General features: G+C 43.7%; 1 protein-coding gene across 2 annotated transcripts in view; it reads right to left on the bottom strand.

Annotated features, from left to right (window-relative positions):
* Positions 1–20,813, bottom strand: part of LOC139367764 (RBBP8 N-terminal-like protein) — a 24,956-nt gene extending 4,143 nt beyond the window's left edge. For both annotated transcript variants that reach the window (XM_071106089.1, XM_071106088.1), the window contains exons 1-10: positions 20,676–20,813; positions 8,229–8,381; positions 7,581–7,623; positions 5,876–5,971; positions 2,736–2,848; positions 1,538–1,613; positions 1,267–1,457; positions 1,065–1,117; positions 855–946; positions 1–746 (exon numbers count right to left, since the gene is read on the bottom strand). The exon at positions 1–746 is cut by the window's left edge and continues 152 nt beyond it. In XM_071106089.1, coding sequence (XP_070962190.1) covers positions 1–746; positions 855–946; positions 1,065–1,117; positions 1,267–1,457; positions 1,538–1,613; positions 2,736–2,848; positions 5,876–5,971; positions 7,581–7,623; positions 8,229–8,295 — 1,477 coding nt within the window. In that variant the 5' untranslated portion in view covers positions 8,296–8,381; positions 20,676–20,813. The remainder of the gene's footprint in view (positions 747–854; positions 947–1,064; positions 1,118–1,266; positions 1,458–1,537; positions 1,614–2,735; positions 2,849–5,875; positions 5,972–7,580; positions 7,624–8,228; positions 8,382–20,675) is intronic.
* Positions 20,814–21,317: the final 504 nt, after the last annotated feature.

The raw sequence follows: 21,317 nt of genomic DNA, 5'->3' as shown, positions 1-21,317 counted from the left end.
TGTTAGATGTCTCCCCTTCTATGTACATGTCCTGTAGCGTGGGACTGGCCTTGCTGTCCTGTAGCGTGGGGCTGGCCTTGCTGTCCTGTAGCGTGGGGCTGGCCTTGCTGTCCTGTAGCGCGGGGCTGGCCTTGCTGTCCTGTAGCGACTTAATGCTTTTGGACCTCCCAGGATCAGACAGGTCCAGAGGACAGTCAGCCTCTTTCAGACTCTCCCCGAACTTCATCTCTGCCTGCACCACTGCCTCCCTCCACGAGTGTGGCGCCACCCTCCTGTCACGGTCCTGTACCCATGCTGTTGGTCTCTCTCCGTGCTCAGTGGACAGACTCCTGGTCAGGCTGGCCTGGGGAGGGTGGCTGGGCTTGAGCCAGGCCTTCCCAAGGCTGCTGTTCTGCTGGACGTAGGTCTGTAGATTGGGGAAGCGTGGTAGGTTGGGATTATGTTTGGATTGGGACACCAAACCGTCGTCCACAGAGGTGGCCACGGTGACCCAGTCGGAGTGCTCCGGCAGGGGCCAGGGGAGGGAGAGACGGGCACTTTTGATTGGGAGTGGCCAGTAAGGGACCGGAGCATGGACCAGGTGACGGCTGTGCTTCTCATCTCCAGGTAGAGAGGAAGAGTTGGATAAGGAGGATGAGAAGGAGGATGAAGAGGGGAGAGGCCTGTCTTTCTGGACAAGTAGGGGGTGTGGAATGATGGGAGCGACAGGGGAGCGTTGCTGACCAACCACCTCCACACTATGGGCTCTAAGAGAGGGATGGGGGAAGAGGAGAAAGAGGGGGAAGAGAGGAACATTTTTGAATGTGAATGTGTTTCTCTTTCCTCTATTTGCTGTTATTGCCTCACTTGCTCACCTCTTCTGCCCAGTGTTGCCTCTGGCTGTACTGTGCTCTGGCCTCAATGCTTGTGTGATGGGAGTGGACATGGATAGGAGCTTATGGGATTCCTTTGTTAGATAAAAAGAGAGATGGTGGCTGAGAGAAGGACAAGGACATTTTGACCTGTGATATATTCCTCGATATTTTTAGTTAACGATTTGTTATAGACGAACAAAATATATTTACATAGGATTGTTTTCCATTCAATCCCCTCACATCTCTGCATTCAGGTAGTGTCTCTGGTTTGTCGAAAAGACAAGAGGAAAATACATCCTGATGATTATACTGGTGATGATGATGAGTCGTCATTAAATGACAGGTTCATAAGGTTCATAAGGTTCATAAGGTTCATAAGGTTCATAACGAGAAGTGTTTTCTTTACTCTCACCGTCAACTCTAAAAGAGAGGCTGTGGTCTGTCTCAGTCTTCACTATGGACAGCCCTGCAGTGGCGCCCTCTGGTGGCTGGTTAAAAGACCTGATGGCTGTGAGGATGTGTGGCATAGCAGAAGGTGAAAGGTCAGCCGAATGTCTGACCTCTGGAGTTGCATCCTGGGAGGAGGAATGTCCACTCTGACCTCTGAAATGACAAGCATGTCACGCTCACAACACTCAAGACAGAAACACAGACTCACATGTTGTAGAACATACAGAACTTACTCTAGTGCCACTCTCAGATGCCTGACTTCCTCTCGCAGCCTCTGGTTCTCCTTTTTCATCATGTTCATCTCTCCAGCTACAAAATAGAAAATACTGAAAATAATCCCCAGGCCATGGCTAATGTCTAATGTGAAAATACTGCACTGTAGCTACAAATCAGGGAGCCTAGTTGGATCTTTACACAATGCTAGAGAGGCATGTGGAGAAGGGGACCTCAGAGTGCAAATTACAGGGGGAACAGGGGGAGGGGGGGGGGTCATGACCCCCTAAAATGGAACATGAGTCCTCCTAAATGCAGGTGTGTGTGTGTGTGTGTGTGGGGGGGGGGGGTTCTCTAATTAGTGAGAAAAAAAAAAGTTGTTTTATTGTCACACACTGGATAGGTGCAGTTTTTACAGGAACGAGGGTTTAGTGGACAGACTATTCACCTTGTCCGCTCAGGTATTTGAACCAGCAGCCCAACGTCCTAACCAGCAGCCCAACGTCCTAACCACTAGGCTGCTTGTCGACCACTCTCCTATTTGATTAAAATGCCATTTGTACAGTGGTAAAGATGAAAATAAAAGCTTATTTCCCGAATTAAACAAACATCCTCACCATCTGTGTCATGGTTTAAACAATTGTTTTTCCACATATGGCTGTACTTATCATTCCGGGATTGTCTCTTTTCAGGTGTACCAACTTTTCTTTCTACAGAAAAAGGTTATTTCGTCAGAAAACCTCATCAATTAATTAAGGCTACAAGAATGTAGACCCAATGACAATTGCCAAAATGTCATTACACTTTGGGGAATTGTGTGACATTTGTCACTTTCCATTTCATCAAGTGGTGTTATTCCACAGTACTTTGGTTGGATACTGGAATGATTTTGGATCGGATGAACATGAGCAGGTAGTCTCCTTTTTTGATGTGATTTGGTTGATATCATGAGTGGTTTTAATCATGCCAAATTGAAAGGTCATTTAATAAAAAAAATCAAAAATAGAAAAATAGAAAAATAAAACAATAAATAAAATAATAAATAAATAAATGAATAAATAAATGTTCTGTTAAATGACACCTTTACTATTATAAGTTCATAAACAATTTGGGTGACATGGGAGGTCCCTTCAAAAAAAAAACATAGAGATTCCCCGAATGTCACAGTGTAATTGGCACTCTAAATGGGGTTGATGTGATGTGTTAGCTGTTAGCTACCCAGGATGGAGATGTGCTGTAGGCTCTGGATCTGAGAGGTCTCATACTCCTGCTGCCGGCGCTTGGCCACATCCTGAGTCACAGTACACCTGTCACACAGCCCCGCCCTCAACCTGAAGCACAGAGGTCGGCGGGGGGTCAAACACTGACAAACATTGAGCTAGAGGCAGACTGGTGTTGAAGTAACTGTCCAGTGAAATACTTTTCTTATAAACAAAAAAAGGTCATTAAATATGTTAAAAAGCAGCTTTTCTGTGTTAGAAACGGTTTGGTCATTCCCACGATAACAGAATGGTGTGGTCATTCCCACGATAACAGAATGGTGTGGTCATTCCCACGATAACAGAATGGTGTGGTCATTCCCACGATAACAGAATGGTGTGGTCATTCCCACGATAACAGAATGGTGTGGTCATTCCCACGATAACAGAATGGTGTGGTCATTCCCACGATAACAGAATGGTGTGGTCATTCCCACGATAACAGAATGGTGTGGTCATTCCCACGATAACAGAATGGTGTGGTCATTCCCACGATAACAGAATGGTGTGGTCATTCCCACGATAACAGAATGGTGTGGGAGCATACCAACGATAACAGAATGGTGTGGTCATTCCCACGATAACAGAATGGTGTGGCTATACCCACGATAACAGAATGGTGTGGTCATTCCCACGATAACAGAATGGTGTGGCTATACCCACGATAACAGAATGGTGTGGTCATTCCCACGATAACAGAATGGTGTGGCTATACCCACGATAACAGAATGGTGTGGTCATTCCCACGATAACAGAATGGTGTGGCTATACCCACGATAACAGAATGGTGTGGTCATTCCCACGATAACAGAATGGTGTGGCTATACCCACGATAACAGAATGGTGTGGTCATTCCCACGATAACAGAATGGTGTGGTCATACTCACGATAACAGAATGGTGTGGTCATTCCCACGATAACAGAATGGTGTGGTCATTCCCACGATAACAGAATGGTGTGGTCATTCCCACGATAACAGAATGGTGTGGTCATACCCACGATAACAGAATGGTGTGGCTATACCCACGATAAAAGAATGGTGTGGTCATTCCCACGATAACAGAATGGTGTGGCTATACCCACAATAACAGAATGGTGTGGCTATACCCACGATAACAGAATGGTGTGGCTATACCCACGATAACAGAATGGTGTGGTCATTCCCACGATAACAGAATGGTGTGGCTATACCCACGATAACAGAATGGTGTGGCTATACCCACGATAACAGAATGGTGTGGTCATTCCCACGATAACAGAATGGTGTGGTCATTCCCACGATAACAGAATGGTGTGGCTATACCCACGATAACAGAATGGTGTGGTCATTCCCACGATAACAGAATGGTGTGGTCATACTCACGATAACAGAATGGTGTGGTCATACTCACGATAACAGAATGGTGTGGTCATTCCCACGATAACAGAATGGTGTGGTCATTCCCACAATAACAGAATGGTGCGGTCATACCCACGATAACAGAATGGTGTGGCTATACCCACGATAAAAGAATGGTGTGGTCATTCCCACGATAACAGAATGGTGTGGCTATACCCACGATAACAGAATGGTGTTGCTATACCCACGATAACAGAATGGTGTGGTCATTCCCACGATAACAGAATGGTGTGGTCATTCCCACGATAACAGAATGGTGTGGCTATACCCACGATAACAGAATGGTGTGGTCATTCCCACGATAACAGAATGGTGTGGTCATACTCACGATAACAGAATGGTGTGGTCATACTCACGATAACAGAATGGTGTGGTCATTCCCACGATAACAGAATGGTGTGGTCATTCCCACAATAACAGAATGGTGTGGTCATACCCACGATAACAGAATGGTGTGGCTATACCCACGATAAAAGAATGGTGTGGTCATTCCCACGATAACAGAATGGTGTGGCTATACCCACGATAACAGAATGGTGTGGCTATACCCACGATAACAGAATGGTGTGGCTATACCCACGATAACAGAATGGTGTGGTCATTCCCACGATAACAGAATGGTGTGGCTATACCCACGATAACAGAATGGTGTGGCTATACCCACGATAACAGAATGGTGTGGTCATTCCCACGATAACAGAATGGTGTGGTCATTCCCACGATAACAGAATGGTGTGGTCATACCCACGATAACAGAATGGTGTGGTCATTCCCACGATAACAGAATGGTGTGGTCATTCCCACGATAACAGAATGGTGTGGTCATACCCACGATAACAGAATGGTGTGGCTATACCCACGATAACAGAATGGTGTGGTCATTCCCACGATAACAGAATGGTGTGGTCATTCCCACGATAACAGAATGGTGTGGCTATACCCACGATAACAGAATGGTGTGGGAGCATACCGGTCATTAAGTATATTCATACGAGTAGACCGCTGATTGGCCAGCTCAGCCAATGAAGCAGGATGACATTATTCTCTCTTTGAGGAAATATCCAATCAAATCACATTTTATTTGTCACATGCACCGAATACCACATGTGTAGACTTTACCGTAGAAAACTTATCAGCCCTTTTCCAACAATAAAGAGTTAAAAACACAAATAAACAGCAAGCATTTCTGAAACGGTATGTTTGAGATACAAGATTAAATTGGGATTTATTATACTTTTTTTTTTACATTTATGCGTTGGCCACAAATACAAGTATAAGATGAGTCAAGAACATTACTTGGGTATGGGTTAACAGAATATACACTTTTAAAAGTGATATTTTCACTGTACAGTTACTTTAAAACAGCATACACACATTGGTGGCACAAAAAAAAATGATGTAATACTATAATATATATGCCATTTACCAGGGGCTTTTGTCTGTCATTCACATGTCACATATGGGTGGTCCCGGGAATCCTACCCACTATTTTGCCATGCTCTACCAACTGAGCTACATAAAATACCCCAAACACAGACAGACACATTGCTACATGCCCATACAGCACACACACACACGCACACGCACACGCACACACACACACACACACACACACACACACACACACACACACACACACACACACACACACACACACACACACACACACACACACACACACACACACACACACCACCCACCTGTTTTCCAGCTGTTTGATGTTGTCTGTGAGTAACCTCTGCTGCTCTCTCAGTTGTTGGTTCCTGTTGAACAGCTCCTCCATTCTCTTTGTGTCACTACATAGACCAGCACACCAACAGGTATCAATACGTCTCCCACACATCAACATTTCACCCTTTAGTGAATCAAAACAAGCCACCTGGGAGACACACCAAACATGTGGAAGAAGGTGCTCTGGTCAGATGAAACCAAAACTGAACTTTTTGGCAACAATGCAAAACGTTATGTTTGGCGTAAAAGCAACACAGCTGAACACACCATCCCCACTGTCAAACATGGTGGTGGCAGCATCATGGTTTGGGCCTGCTTTTCTTCAGCAGGGACAGTGAAGATGGTTAAAATTGATGGGAAGATGGATGGAGCCAAATACAGGACCATTCTGGAAGAAAACCTGATGGAGTCTGCAAAAGACCTGAGACTGGGACGGAGATTTGTCTTCCAACAAGACAATTATCCAAAACATAAAGCAAAATCTACAATGAATGGTTCAAAAATAAACATATCCAGGTGTTAGAATGGCCAAGTCAGAGTCCAGACCTGAATCCAATCGAGAATCTGTGGAAAGAACTGAAAACTGCTGTTCACAAATGCTCTCCATCCAACCTCACTGAGCTCGAGCTGTTTTGCAAGGAGGAATGGGAAAAAATGTCAGTCTCTCGATGTGCAAAACTGATAGAGACATACCCCAAGCGACTTACAGCTGTAATCGCAGCAAAAGGTGGCGCTACAAAGTATTAACTTAAGGGGGCTGAATAATTTTGCACGCCCAATTTTTCAATTTTTTATTTGTTAAAAAAGTAATAAGTAAAAAGAAATATCCAAAAAATGTCGTTCCACTTCACTTCATGATTGTGTCCCACTTGTTATTGATTCTTCACAAAAAAATACAGTTTTATATCTTTATGTTTGAAGCCTGAAATGTGGCAAAAGGTCGCAAAGTTCAAGGGGGCCGAATACTTTCGCAAGGCACTGTAGAAGCTATTTATTAGCTTTCGGTCCCAGCTTTGATGCACCTGTACCCACCTTCGAGATGGTAGCAAGGTGAACAGGCCATGACTCAGGTGGCTGAGGTCCTTAATGATGTGATGTGGCCTTCCTGTAGATGTTCTGGAGGGCAGGCAGTGTGCCCCTGGTGATGCGTTGGGCTGACTGCCTTCTGGAGAGCCATGCGGTGGCTCCCGACAGAATGCTCTCGATGGTGTATCTGTAGAAGTTTCTGAGGGTCTTAGGGGCCAAGCCAAATTTCTTCAGCCTCCTGAGATTGAAGAGGCGATGTTGCGCCTTCTTCACCACACTGTTGTTCTGGAAGGACCATTTTAGGTCCTCAGTGATGCGCACGCCGAGGAACTTTACGTTTTTAGTCCACGATCAGCTCCTTTGTTTTGTTGACATTGAGTGAGAGGTGATTTTCCTGCCACCACTCTGCCCTCACCTCCTCTCTATAGTCTGTCTCGTCATTGTTGGTGATTAGGCCTACCACTGTTTTGTCATCAGCAAACTTGATGATTGAGTTAGAGACGTGCGTGGCCACGCACCCCTGTTGGGCCCCCGTGTTGAGGATCAGTGTGACAGCGGTGTTGCTGCCTACCTGCACCACCTGGTATCACTACTTCTTCCACATATCAATATATCACCTTTTAGTAATGTGTTTTGAAATGGACTTACCAGCCCTTTTTATTGGTTAGCTCCTGCAATTTCTCTTGCCATTCTACAGAGAGAGAGGGAGAGAGAGAGGGAAAGAGAGAGAGAGGGAGGGAGGGAGAGAGAGAGAGAGAGAGAGAGAGAGAGAGAGAGAAAGAGAGAGATGGGGGAGAGAGATGGAGAGAGAGAGAGGTGGAGAGAGATGAGAGAGAGAGAGAGAGAGAGAGAGAGAGAGAGAGAGAGAGAGAGAGAGAGATGGTGGAGAGAGATGGAGAGAGAGAGGTGGAGAGAGATGGAGAGCGAGAGAGAGAGAGAGATGGAGAGCGAGAGAAAGAGAGAGAGAGAGAGAGAGGTAGAGAGAGAGAGAGAGAGAGAGAGAGAGAGAGAGAGAGAGAGAGAAGAGAGAGAGAGAGAGAGGGAGGGAAAGAGAGAGAGAGGGAGGGAGAGATGGAGAGAGAGAGAGCGAGAGAGAGAGAGAGAGATGGAGAGAGAGAGAGGTGGAGAGAGATGGAGAGAGAGAGAGAGAGAGAGAGAGAGAGAGAGAGAGAGAGAGAGAGAGAGATTGTAGATGGATTGATAGAATATTAATTCTATAGTATTGTCTTGTGTGGTACCACGCTCACATCTCAGATCATCAGCAACACTGACACGGCAGAAGGATTGATCACTCACTTTGGACCTCTCGGTCGTGGGACTCCCTCAGTTTGTGGAGGAGATTGTTGAAACCATCCAGAGCCATGGAAACACTGCTGTCACAGCCGACCTTTACACAGGACCCCTCTCTCTCTCTCTCTCAGCTGTCATCCACAACAGAAATGTCCTCAACTGGGGAAGAAAACCAACCAAAGAAAACCAACCAAAGCATAGGTTCAGGTTTCCACAAGAGCATGCCAGAGCGAGCGCAGCAGACCTTAAGGCCTTAACTTCCACAAATAGGAGGCAAACTTATGCAGAGATATTGGAAATGATAACAAGTAAGTGTGTGTGTGTGTGTGTGTGTGTGTGTGAGAGAGAGAGAGAGAGAGAGAGAGAGAGAGAGAGAGAGAGAGAGAGAGAGAATATCACTTGAGACTTGTTAGTAGATTTCCCTTATCTTATGTCCTACAGGTCTACGTTTAATTGATAGAACAGGGAACATTGAATAACATGACACAATATGCTGTAAGATGCCTGTAGTCCTGTCATGAGATATTATACAATAAGGCCATGAAACACAACATGTCTAGAGCAGCAGTACAGTAGACTATAACATGTCTAGAGGAGCAGTACAGTAGACTATAACATGTCTAGAGGAGAGGAGCAGTACAGTAGACTATAACATGTCTAGAGGAGAGGAGCAGTACAGTAGACTATAACATGTCTAGTGGAGCAGTACAGTAGACTATAACATGTCTAGAGGAGCAGTACAGTATACTATAACATGTCTAGTGGAGCAGTACAGTAGACTATAACATGTCTAGAGGAGCAGTACAGTAGAATATAACATCTCTAGAGGAGAGGAGCAGTACAGTAGACTATAACATGTCTAGTGGAGCAGTACAGTAGACTATAACATGTCTAGTGGAGCAGTACAGTAGACTATAACATGTCTAGAGGAGAGGAGCAGTACAGTAGACTATAACATGTCTAGTGGAGCAGTACAGTAGACTATAACATGTCTAGAGGAGAGGAGCAGTACAGTAGACCATAACATGTCTAGAGGAGCAGTACAGTAGACTATAACATGTCTAGAGGAGAGGAGCAGGGAACATTGAATAACATGACACAATATGCTGTAAGATGCCTGTAGTCCTGTCATGAGATATTATACAATAAGGCCATGAAACACAACATGTCTAGAGGAGCAGAACAGTATACTATAACATGTCTAGAGCAGTACAGTAGACTATAACATGTCTAGAGGAGAGGAGCAGTACAGTAGACTATAACATGTCTAGAGGAGAGGAGCAGTACAGTAGACTATAACATGTCTAGTGGAGCAGTACAGTAGACTATAACATGTCTAGAGGAGAGGAGCAGTACAGTAGACTATAACATGTCTAGAGGAGCAGTACAATAGACTATAACATGTCTAGAGGAGCAGTACAGTAGACTATAACATGTCTAGAGGAGAGGAGCAGTACAGTAGACTATAACATGTCTAGAGGAGCAGTACAGTAGACTATAACATGTCTAGAGGAGAGGAGCAGTACAGTATACTATAACATGTCTAGAGGAGAGGAGCAGTACAGTAGACTATAACATGTCTAGTGGAGTAGTACAGTAGACTATAACATGTCTAGAGGAGAGGAGCAGTACAGTAGACTATAACATGTCTAGAGGAGCAGTACAATAGACTATAACATGTCTAGAGGAGCAGTAGAGTAGACTATAACATGTCTAGAGGAGAGGAGCAGTACAGTAGACTATAACATGTCTAGAGGAGCAGTACAGTAGACTATAACATGTCTAGAGGAGAGGAGCAGTACAGTAGACTATAACATGTCTAGAGGAGCAGTACAGTAGACTATAACATGTCTAGTGGAGCAGTACAGTAGACTATAACATGTCTAGTGGAGCAGTACAGTAGACTATAACATGTCTAGTGGAGCAGTACAGTAGACTATAACATGTCTAGAGGAGCAGTACAGTAGACTATAACATGTCTAGTGGAGCAGTACAGTAGACTATAACATGTCTAGTGGAGCAGTACAGTAGACTATAACATGTCTAGTGGAGCAGTACAGTAGACTATAACATGTCTAGTGGAGCAGTACAGTAGACTATAACATGTCTAGTGGAGCAGTACAGTAGACTATAACATGTCTAGTGGAGCAGTACAGTAGACTATAACATGTCTAGAGGAGAGGAGCAGTACAGTAGACTATAACATGTCTAGAGGAGCAGTACAGTAGACTATAACATGTCTAGTGGAGCAGTACAGTAGACTATAACATGTCTAGAGGAGCAGTACAGTAGACTATAACATGTCTAGAGGAGAGGAGCAGTACAGTAGACTATAACATGTCTAGAGCAGTACAGTAGACTATAACATGTCTAGAGGAGAGGAGCAGTACAGTAGACTATAACATGTCTAGAGGAGAGGAGCAGTACAGTAGACTATAACATGTCTAGTGGAGCAGTACAGTAGACTATAACATGTCTAGAGGAGCAGTACAGTATACTATAACATGTCTAGTGGAGCAGTACAGTAGACTATAACATGTCTAGAGGAGCAGTACAGTAGACTATAACATCTCTAGAGGAGAGGAGCAGTACAGTAGACTATAACATGTCTAGTGGAGCATTACAGTAGACTATAACATGTCTAGTGGAGCAGTACAGTAGACTTTAACATGTCTAGAGGAGAGGAGCAGTACAGTAGACTATAACATGTCTAGAGGAGCAGTACAGTAGACTATAACATGTCTAGTGGAGCAGTACAGTGGACTATAACATGTCTAGAGGAGAGGAGCAGGACAGTAGACTATAACATGTCTAGAGGAGAGGAGCAGTACAGTAGACTATAACATGTCTAGAGGAGCAGTACAGTAGACTGTAACATGTCTAGAGGAGAGGAGCAGTACAGTAGACTATAACATGTCTAGTGGAGCAGTACAGTAGACTATAACATGTCTAGTGGAGCAGTACAGTAGACTATAACATGTCTAGAGGAGAGGAGCAGTACAGTAGACCATAACATGTCTAGAGGAGAGGAGCAGTACAGTAGACTATAACATGTCTAGAGGAGCAGTACAGTAGACTATAACATGTCTAGAGGAGAGGAGCAGTACAGTAGACTATAACATGTCTAGAGGAGCAGTACAGTAGACTATAACATGTCTAGTGGAGCAGTACAGTAGACTATAACATGTCTAGTGGAGCAGTACAGTAGACTATAACATGTCTAGTGGAGCAGTACAGTAGACTATAACATGTCTAGAGAGGAGCAGTACAGTAGACTATAACATGTCTAGTGGAGCAGTACAGTAGACTATAACATGTCTAGTGGAGCAGTACAGTAGACTATAACATGTCTAGTGGAGCAGTACAGTAGACTATAACATGTCTAGTGGAGCAGTACAGTAGACTATAACATGTCTAGTGGAGCAGTACAGTAGACTATAACATGTCTAGTGGAGCAGTACAGTAGACTATAACATGTCTAGAGGAGAGGAGCAGTACAGTAGACTATAACATGTCTAGAGGAGCAGTACAGTAGACTATAACATGTCTAGTGGAGCAGTACAGTAGACTATAACATGTCTAGAGGAGCAGTACAGTAGACTATAACATGTCTAGAGGAGAGGAGCAGTACAGTAGACTATAACATGTCTAGAGCAGTACAGTAGACTATAACATGTCTAGAGGAGAGGAGCAGTACAGTAGACTATAACATGTCTAGAGGAGAGGAGCAGTACAGTAGACTATAACATGTCTAGTGGAGCAGTACAGTAGACTATAACATGTCTAGAGGAGCAGTACAGTATACTATAACATGTCTAGTGGAGCAGTACAGTAGACTATAACATGTCTAGAGGAGCAGTACAGTAGACTATAACATCTCTAGAGGAGAGGAGCAGTACAGTAGACTATAACATGTCTAGTGGAGCATTACAGTAGACTATAACATGTCTAGTGGAGCAGTACAGTAGACTTTAACATGTCTAGAGGAGAGGAGCAGTACAGTAGACTATAACATGTCTAGAGGAGCAGTACAGTAGACTATAACATGTCTAGTGGAGCAGTACAGTGGACTATAACATGTCTAGAGGAGAGGAGCAGGACAGTAGACTATAACATGTCTAGAGGAGAGGAGCAGTACAGTAGACTATAACATGTCTAGAGGAGCAGTACAGTAGACTGTAACATGTCTAGAGGAGAGGAGCAGTACAGTAGACTATAACATGTCTAGTGGAGCAGTACAGTAGACTATAACATGTCTAGTGGAGCAGTACAGTAGACTATAACATGTCTAGAGGAGAGGAGCAGTACAGTAGACCATAACATGTCTAGAGGAGAGGAGCAGTACAGTAGACTATAACATGTCTAGAGGAGCAGTACAATAGACTATAACATGTCTAGAGCAGTAGTACAGTAGACTATAACATGTCTAGAGGAGCAGTACAGTAGAATATAACATGTCTAGAGGAGAGGAGCAGTACAGTAGACTATAACATGTCTAGAGGAGAGGAGCAGTACAGTAGACTATAACATGTCTAGAGGAGCAGTACAGTAGAATATAACATGTCTAGAGGAGAGGAGCAGTACAGTAGACCATAACATGTCTAGAGGAGCAGTACAGTACACTATAACATGTCTAGAGGAGCAGTACAGTAGACTATAACATGTCTAGATCTTCTGTTGAATCTGACAATTAATCTTAATGGTTGTACAGTCGTCTCAAATAAAACTGTGAAGGACCTCGGCGTTACTCTGGACCCTGATCTCTCTTTTGAAGAACATATCAAGACCATTTCAAGGACAGCTTTTTTCCATCTACGTAACATTGCAAAAATCAGAAACTTTCTGTCCAAAAATGATGCAGAAAAATTAATCCATGCTTTTGTCACTTCCAGGTTAGACTACTGCAATGCTCTACTTTCCGGCTACCCGGATAAAGCACTAAATAAACTTCAGTTAGTGCTAAATACGGCTGCTAGAATCCTGACTAGAACCAAAAAATTTGATCATATTACTCCAGTGCTAGCCTCTCTACACTGGCTTCCTGTCAAAGCAAGGGCTGATTTCAAGGTTTTACTGCTAACCTACAAAGCATTACATGGGCTTGCTCCTACCTATCTCTCTGATTTGGTCCTGCCGTACATACCTACACGTACGCTACGGTCACAAGACGCAGGCCTCCTAATTGTCCCTAGAATTTTTAAGCAAACAGCTGGAGGCAGGGCTTTCTCCTATAGAGCTCCATTTTTATGGAACGGTCTGCCTACCCATGTCAGAGACGCAAACTCGGTCTCAACCTTTAAGTCTCTACTGAAGACTCATCTCTTCAGTGGGTCATATGATTGAGTGTAGTCTGGCCCAGGAGTGGGAGGGTGAACGGAAAGGCTCTGGAGCAACGAACCGCCCTTGCTGTCTCTGCCTGGCCGGTTCCCCTCTTTCCACTGGGATTCTCTGCCTCTAACCCTATTACAGGGGCTGGCTTTACTGGGGCTCTCTCATGCCGTCCCTGGAGGGGGTGCGTCACCTGAGTGGGTTGAGTCACTGATGTGGTCATCCTGTCTGGGTTGGCGCCCCCCCCCCTTGGGTTGTGCCGTGGCGGAGGTCTTTGTGGGCTATACTCAGCCTTGTCTCAGGATGGTAAGTTGGTGGTTGAAGATATCCCTCTAGTGTTGTGGGGGCTGTGCTTTGGCAAAGTGGGTGGGGTTATATCCTTCCTGTTTGGCCCTGTCCGGGGGTGTCCTCGGATGGGGCCACAGTGTCTCCTGACCCCTCCTGTCTCAGCCTCCAGTATTTATGCTGCAGTAGTTTATGTGTCGGGGGGCTAGGGTCAGTTTGTTATATCTGGAGTACTTCTCCTGTCCTATTCGGTGTCCTGTGTGAATCTAAGTGTGCGTTCTCTAATTCTCTCCTTCTCTCTTTCTCTCTCTCGGAGGACCTGAGCCCTAGGACCATGCCCCAGGACTACCTGACATGATGACTCCTTGCTGTCCCCAGTCCACCTGGCTGTGCTGCTGCTCCAGTTTCAACTGACCTGAGCCATAGGACCATGCCCCAGGAATACCTGACATGATGACTCCTTGCTGTCCCCAGTCCACCTGACTGTGCTGCTGCTCCAGTTTCAACTATTCTGCCTTATTATAATTCGACCATGCTGGTCATTTATGAACATTTGAACATCTTGACCATGTTTTGTTATAATCTCCACCCGGCACAGCCAGAAGAGGACTGGCCACCCCACATAGCCTGGTTCCTCTCTAGGTTTCTTCCTAGGTTTTGGCCTTTCTAGGGAGTTTTTCCTAGCCACCGCGCTTCTACACCTGCATTGCTTGCTGTTTGGGGTTTTAGGCTGGGTTTCTGTACAGCACTTTGAGATATCAGCTGATGTACGAAGGGCTATATAAAAATAAATTTGATTTGATTTGGTCTAGTGGAGCAGTACAGTAGACTATAACATGTCTAGAGGAGCAGTACAGTAGACTATAACATGTCTAGTGGAGCAGTACAGTAGACTATAACATGTCTAGAGGAGCAGTACAGTAGACTATAACATGTCTAGAGGAGAGGAGCAGTACAGTAGACCATAACATGTCTAGTGGAGCAGTACAGTAGACTATAACATGTCTAGTGGAGCAGTACAGTAGACTATAACATGTCTAGAGGAGCAGTACAGTAGACTATAACATGTCTAGAGGAGCAGTACAGTAGACTATAACATGTCTAGAGGAGAGGAGCAGTACAGTAGACTATAACATGTCTAGAGGAGTGGAGCAGTACAGTAGACTATAACATGTCTAGAGGAGAGGAGCAGGACAGTAGACTATAACATGTCTAGAGGAGAGGAGCAGTACAGTAGACTATAACATGTCTAGAGGAGCAGTACAATAGACTATAACATGTCTAGAGCAGTAGTACAGTAGACTATAACATGTCTAGAGGAGCAGTACAGTAGACTATAACATGTCTAGAGGAGAGGAGCAGTACAGTAGACTATAACATGTCTAGAGGAGCAGTACAGTAGACTATAACATGTCTAGAGGAGAGGAGCAGTACAGTAGACTATAACATGTCTAGAGGAGAGGAGCAGTACAGTAGACTATAACATGTCTAGAGGAGCAGTACAATAGACTATAACATGTCTAGAGCAGTAGTACAGTAGACTATAACATGTCTAGAGGAGCAGTACAGTAGACTATAACATGTCTAGAGGAGAGGAGCAGTACAGTAGACTATAACATGTCTAGAGGAGAGGAGCAGTACAGTAGACTATAACATGTCTAGAGGAGAGGAGCAGTACAGTAGACTATAACATGTCTAGTGGAGCAGTACAGTAGACTATAACATGTCTAGAGGAGCAGTACAGTATACTATAACATGTCTAGTGGAGCAGTACAGTAGACTATAACATGTCTAGAGGAGCAGTACAGTAGACTATAACATCTCTAGAGGAGAGGAGCAGTACAGTAGACTATAACATGTCTAGTGGAGCATTACAGTAGACTATAACATGTCTAGTGGAGCAGTACAGTAGACTATAACATGTCTAGAGGAGAGGAGCAGTACAGTAGACTATAACATGTCTAGAGGAGCAGTACAGTAGACTATAACATGTCTAGTGGAGCAGTACAGTAGACTATAACATGTCTAGTGGAGCAGTACAGTAGACTATAACATGTCTAGAGGAGAGGAGCAGGACAGTAGACTATAACATGTCTAGAGGAGAGGAGCAGTACAGTAGACTATAACATGTCTAGAGGAGCAGTACAGTAGACTGTAACATGTCTAGAGGAGAGGAGCAGTACAGTAGACTATAACATGTCTAGTGGAGCAGTACAGTAGACTATAACATGTCTAGTGGAGCAGTACAGTAGACTATAACATGTCTATAGGAGAGGAGCAGTACAGTAGACTATAACATGTCTAGAGGAGAGGAGCAGTACAGTAGACTATAACATGTCTAGAGGAGCAGTACAATAGACTATAACATGTCTAGAGCAGTAGTACAGTAGACTATAACATGTCTAGAGGAGCAGTACAGTAGAATATAACATCTCTAGAGGAGAGGAGCAGTACAGTAGACTATAACATGTCTAGAGGAGTGGAGCAGTACAGTAGACTATAACATGTCTAGAGGAGAGGAGCAGGACAGTAGACTATAACATGTCTAGAGGAGAGGAGCAGTACAGTAGACTATAACATGTCTAGAGGAGCAGTACAATAGACTATAACATGTCTAGAGCAGTAGTACAGTAGACTATAACATGTCTAGAGGAGCAGTACAGTAGACTATAACATGTCTAGAGGAGAGGAGCAGTACAGTAGACTATAACATGTCTATAGGAGCAGTACAGTAGACTATAACATGTCTAGAGGAGAGGAGCAGTACAGTAGACTATAACATGTCTAGAGGAGAGGAGCAGTACAGTAGACTATAACATGTCTAGAGGAGCAGTACAATAGACTATAACATGTCTAGAGCAGTAGTACAGTAGACTATAACATGTCTAGAGGAGCAGTACAGTAGACTATAACATGTCTAGAGGAGAGGAGCAGTACAGTAGACTATAACATGTCTAGAGGAGAGGAGCAGTACAGTAGACTATAACATGTCTAGAGGAGAGGAGCAGTACAGTAGACTATAACATGTCTAGTGGAGCAGTACAGTAGACTATAACATGTCTAGAGGAGCAGTACAGTATACTATAACATTTCTAGTGGAGCAGTACAGTAGACTATAACATGTCTAGAGGAGCAGTACAGTAGACTATAACATCTCTAGAGGAGAGGAGCAGTACAGTAGACTATAACATGTCTAGTGGAGCATTACAGTAGACTATAACATGTCTAGTGGAGCAGTACAGTAGACTATAACATGTCTAGAGGAGAGGAGCAGTACAGTAGACTATAACATGTCTAGAGGAGCAGTACAGTAGACTATAACATGTCTAGTGGAGCAGTACAGTTGACTATAACATGTCTAGTGGAGCAGTACAGTAGACTATAACATGTCTAGAGGAGAGGAGCAGGACAGTAGACTATAACATGTCTAGAGGAGAGGAGCAGTACAGTAGACTATAACATGTCTAGAGGAGCAGTACAGTAGACTGTAACATGTCTAGAGGAGAGGAGCAGTACAGTAGACTATAACATGTCTAGTGGAGCAGTACAGTAGACTATAACATGTCTAGTGGAGCAGTACAGTAGACTATAACATGTCTAGAGGAGAGGAGCAGTACAGTAGACTATAACATGTCTAGAGGAGAGGAGCAGTACAGTAGACTATAACATGTCTAGAGGAGCAGTACAATAGACTATAACATGTCTAGAGCAGTAGTACAGTAGACTATAACATGTCTAGAGGAGCAGTACAGTAGAATATAACATGTCTAGAGGAGAGGAGCAGTACAGTAGACTATAACATGTCTAGAGGAGAGGAGCAGTACAGTAGACTATAACATGTCTAGTGGAGCAGTACAGTAGACTATAACACGTCTAGAGGAGAGGAGCAGTACAGTAGACTATAACATGTCTAGAGGAGCAGTACAGTACACTATAACATGTCTAGAGGAGCAGTACAGTAGACTATAACATGTCTAGTGGAGCAGTACAGTAGACTATAACATGTCTAGAGGAGCAGTACAGTAGACTATAACATGTCTAGTGGAGCAGTACAGTAGACTATAACATGTCTAGAGGAGCAGTACAGTAGACTATAACATGTCTAGAGCAGTAGTACAGTATGTTCTGTGAGGATCAATGCTGTTCACTATTCCATGAAAATTCAGGCCTTCTTCTCTATTTATTTTTTTTTTTACTTGACTCTGCGTAATTCCCAATAGAAGGGGAGGGTGAGAGGGTGTGTCAACACACTAAACACCGTGAAGCATTTTTTGATCTGAGCTTTTCTCAGAAGCAGCATGTCGGGATACGTTGTCTTAACTGTCCCAAATGTTGCAGCAAAGCAAGAGAAGACCTGTCTGTCCAACGGTCTGCCTTTCCCTGCTCACAGAGTGTTGCTTAACAGGCTCTCAGTTCAAACTGTGACATACACACATATTACATACATGTACATTGTAGATTGATCGAGGTCCATTTTCAGTTATCAATAATCTATCCCCCCCCCTTTTTTTAAAGATCAATAGACCTGAATTGACCTAAAGTGACCTAAAGTTCACAGATCAATAGACCTGAATTACTCATATCCAAATCTATGTATCTGTATCTGTCCTAGTGGTCTAAATGTATATACACCTATAGAACAGAAATGGGTACTAGCTGTGTAGCTTTTCTAGCTTTTCTGTATAGCTGTGTAGCTGTGTAGCTTTGTATCTGTATACCTGTGTAGCTGTGTATCTGTGTAGCTTTGTATCTGTGTAGCTGTGTAGCTTTTCTAGCTGTATAGCTGTGTAGCTGTGTTGCTGTTTTGCTGTGTAGCTGTGTAGCTGTGTTGCTGTATACTGTGTAGCTGTATAGCTGCATAGCTGTATAGCTGTATAGCTTTTCTAGCTGTGTAGCTGTGTTGCTGTGTAGCTGTATACCTGTGTAGCTGTGTAGCTGTGTTGCTGTATACCTGTGTAGCTGTGTAGCTGTGTAGCTATATACCTGTGTAGCTGTGTAGCTGTGTAGCTATATACCTGTGTAGCTGTATACCTGTGTAGCTGTATACTGTGTAGCTGTGTAGCTGTGTTGCTGTGTAGCTGTATACCTGTGTAGCTGTATACTGTGTAGCTGTATAGCTGTGTAGCTGTGTAGCTGTATACCTGTGTAGCTGTGTAGCTGTGTAGCTATATACCTGTGTAGCTGTGTAGCTGTGTAGCTGTGTAGCTGTATAGCTCTGTAGCTGTGTAGCTGTGTAGCTGTGTAGCTATATACCTGTGTAGCTGTATACCTGTGTAGCTTTGTAGCTGTGTAGCTGTATACCTGTGTAGCTGTATACCTGTGTAGCTTTGTAGCTGTATACCTGTGTAGCTGTATACCTGTATACCTGTGTAGCTGTGTAGCTGTGTAGCTGTATACCTGTGTAGCTGTATACCTGTGTAGCTTTGTAGCTATATACCTGTGTAGCTGTGTAGCTGTGTAGCTGTATACCTGTGTAGCTGTATACCTGTATACCTGTGTAGCTGTGTAGCTGTGTAGCTGTATACCTGTGTAGCTGTATACCTGTGTAGCTGTGTAGCTGTGTAGCTGTGTACCTGTGTAGCTGTGTAGCTGTATACCTGTGTAGCTGTATACCTGTGTAGCTGTGTAGCTGTGTAGCTGTGTAGCTGTGTAGCTGTGTAGCTATATACCTGTGTAGCTGTATACCTGTGTAGCTGTGTACCTGTGTAGCTGTATACCTGTGTAGCTGTATACCTGTGTAGCTGTGTAGCTCTGCACTGCATAACTATGTTTGAACAAGAAGATAGGAGATGCAGAGCTCAACACACCGAGAAAAGGAAAAGCTGTCGTATGAAAGGATACAGGGAGGTTGCTGAAGTATCTGTTGCACACATTTAAAACCACAGTCTTATGCACACTGTGTGAATAAAGCCTGATCCGTCACAGAATTGGAACATATTTGGCGAAATTAGACAATGACAGACAGACACTCATGTATGCAACGACAAGGCTACATTTTCTATAGAAATAGAAATATAGATTCAGTTATATGGTTCCTGACGTAAAAAAAAAAAGAAGAAGAGGGAAATCCAGGAATCGAAAAACAACTGATTGGACATCCCGCCATTTTTTTTTGGTAAACAGTTGGGGGATAGGGAAGATAAGTGGAACTACTCCTGTGTTTATCGACAGAGTTATCGATGTAAGGACTGCCCTCCGTTAGCTCAACATGATAGTTTTTTCAACAAGTTTTATCCACACATAAAAATGGAGGTTGCAATCCCAGATTACCACCTTTAATCCTACAATCCTGTACAACACGGTGCTGGGAAATAGACATAGGACCCAACAGTAGGTTATTGTCACAACATGTTAAATATCTGCCCCCAAATCAACACACAGATTTATATCACCGTTAATCCACTGATTTATATCACCGTTAATCCACAAACCATCAACCCGTCGTCTGACAAATTCAATGTGAACAAATGCACACTTCACTATACTGTTTTGTTATTCAAAACAACCATGTGGTTCAATCAATGATCATACAAGACGCCGTTAGGAAGAAGATAACATTAACCATAAATATATATATATATATATAACTGTAAATAATGCAATTGAATATCATCCTGTCCTTCATTATACAGATGAATCCTCATTTCCATCCATTGTCTAAGTATTCCCTGTTCTAATGAGGATTCAATGAGAAGGACTCATAAGGAAACAGTCCTTTCCTGTAGGCTAATGAATAGACTCTCCTGCCCAGCATGCCTCCTGGCACCGGCCCACCCAGCAACCCGTCCCAACTTCACAGGCCCCAGCTCCCCACCACACACTGTCAACAGGCACACTCACCTTTTTCCAGGTCCCCAACGAGGACCCGTCACTCTGTCTGTCTGTCCTTCTGTCTGTCAATCCCTTGCAGTCTAGTCTGTCTCTTCTCCTCCTTAGCTCTGGAGAGCTGGTTGGTCAGTGCCAGAGATAGAGATGGATAAGGTAACAGAGAGAGAGAGAGAGAGAGAGAGAGAGAGAGAGAGAGAGAGAGAGAGAGAGAGAGGAAATACACACAAGGGAAAGCCCCCCCCCTCATCTCCACCCCAGGGGAAACAGGTCTGAGCGGTGCTAGAGAACACAAACACGGATGCCCAGGCCAGTTCTCCCTTGATATTCCGGTTCTGCAGAAATCCAGCAAAAACCGGACCATCCAGATTTATTAACCTTTAGAGAGCAGCCAGAAGCCATAGGGTAGCTCAAACACAACATGAATTTTTCACTCTTACGTTTCAGAAGTAAAAAGAGGCAGAGATAAAATAAAATAAAAAAACAACACAAAATGACATGAATTCAGGGTCTATAAACATTGAGTTATGATTGAGTAACTATAGAATATAATAAATAATGATTTGTGTTACTTTTTTTATACCCGCATGAAGTAATCTCACAATTTGAGAGGATTAGCAAACTTGCTCAGAAGGTGAAAAGAGGAATTTTGAGGTT

Source organism: Oncorhynchus clarkii, chromosome 16 (genome assembly GCF_045791955.1).
Source record: "Oncorhynchus clarkii lewisi isolate Uvic-CL-2024 chromosome 16, UVic_Ocla_1.0, whole genome shotgun sequence".
NCBI classification, from domain to species: Eukaryota; Metazoa; Chordata; class Actinopteri; order Salmoniformes; family Salmonidae; genus Oncorhynchus; species Oncorhynchus clarkii.
Note: the sequence above shows the minus strand (reverse complement) of the source record. Positions and strands in the feature narration are given on the sequence as shown.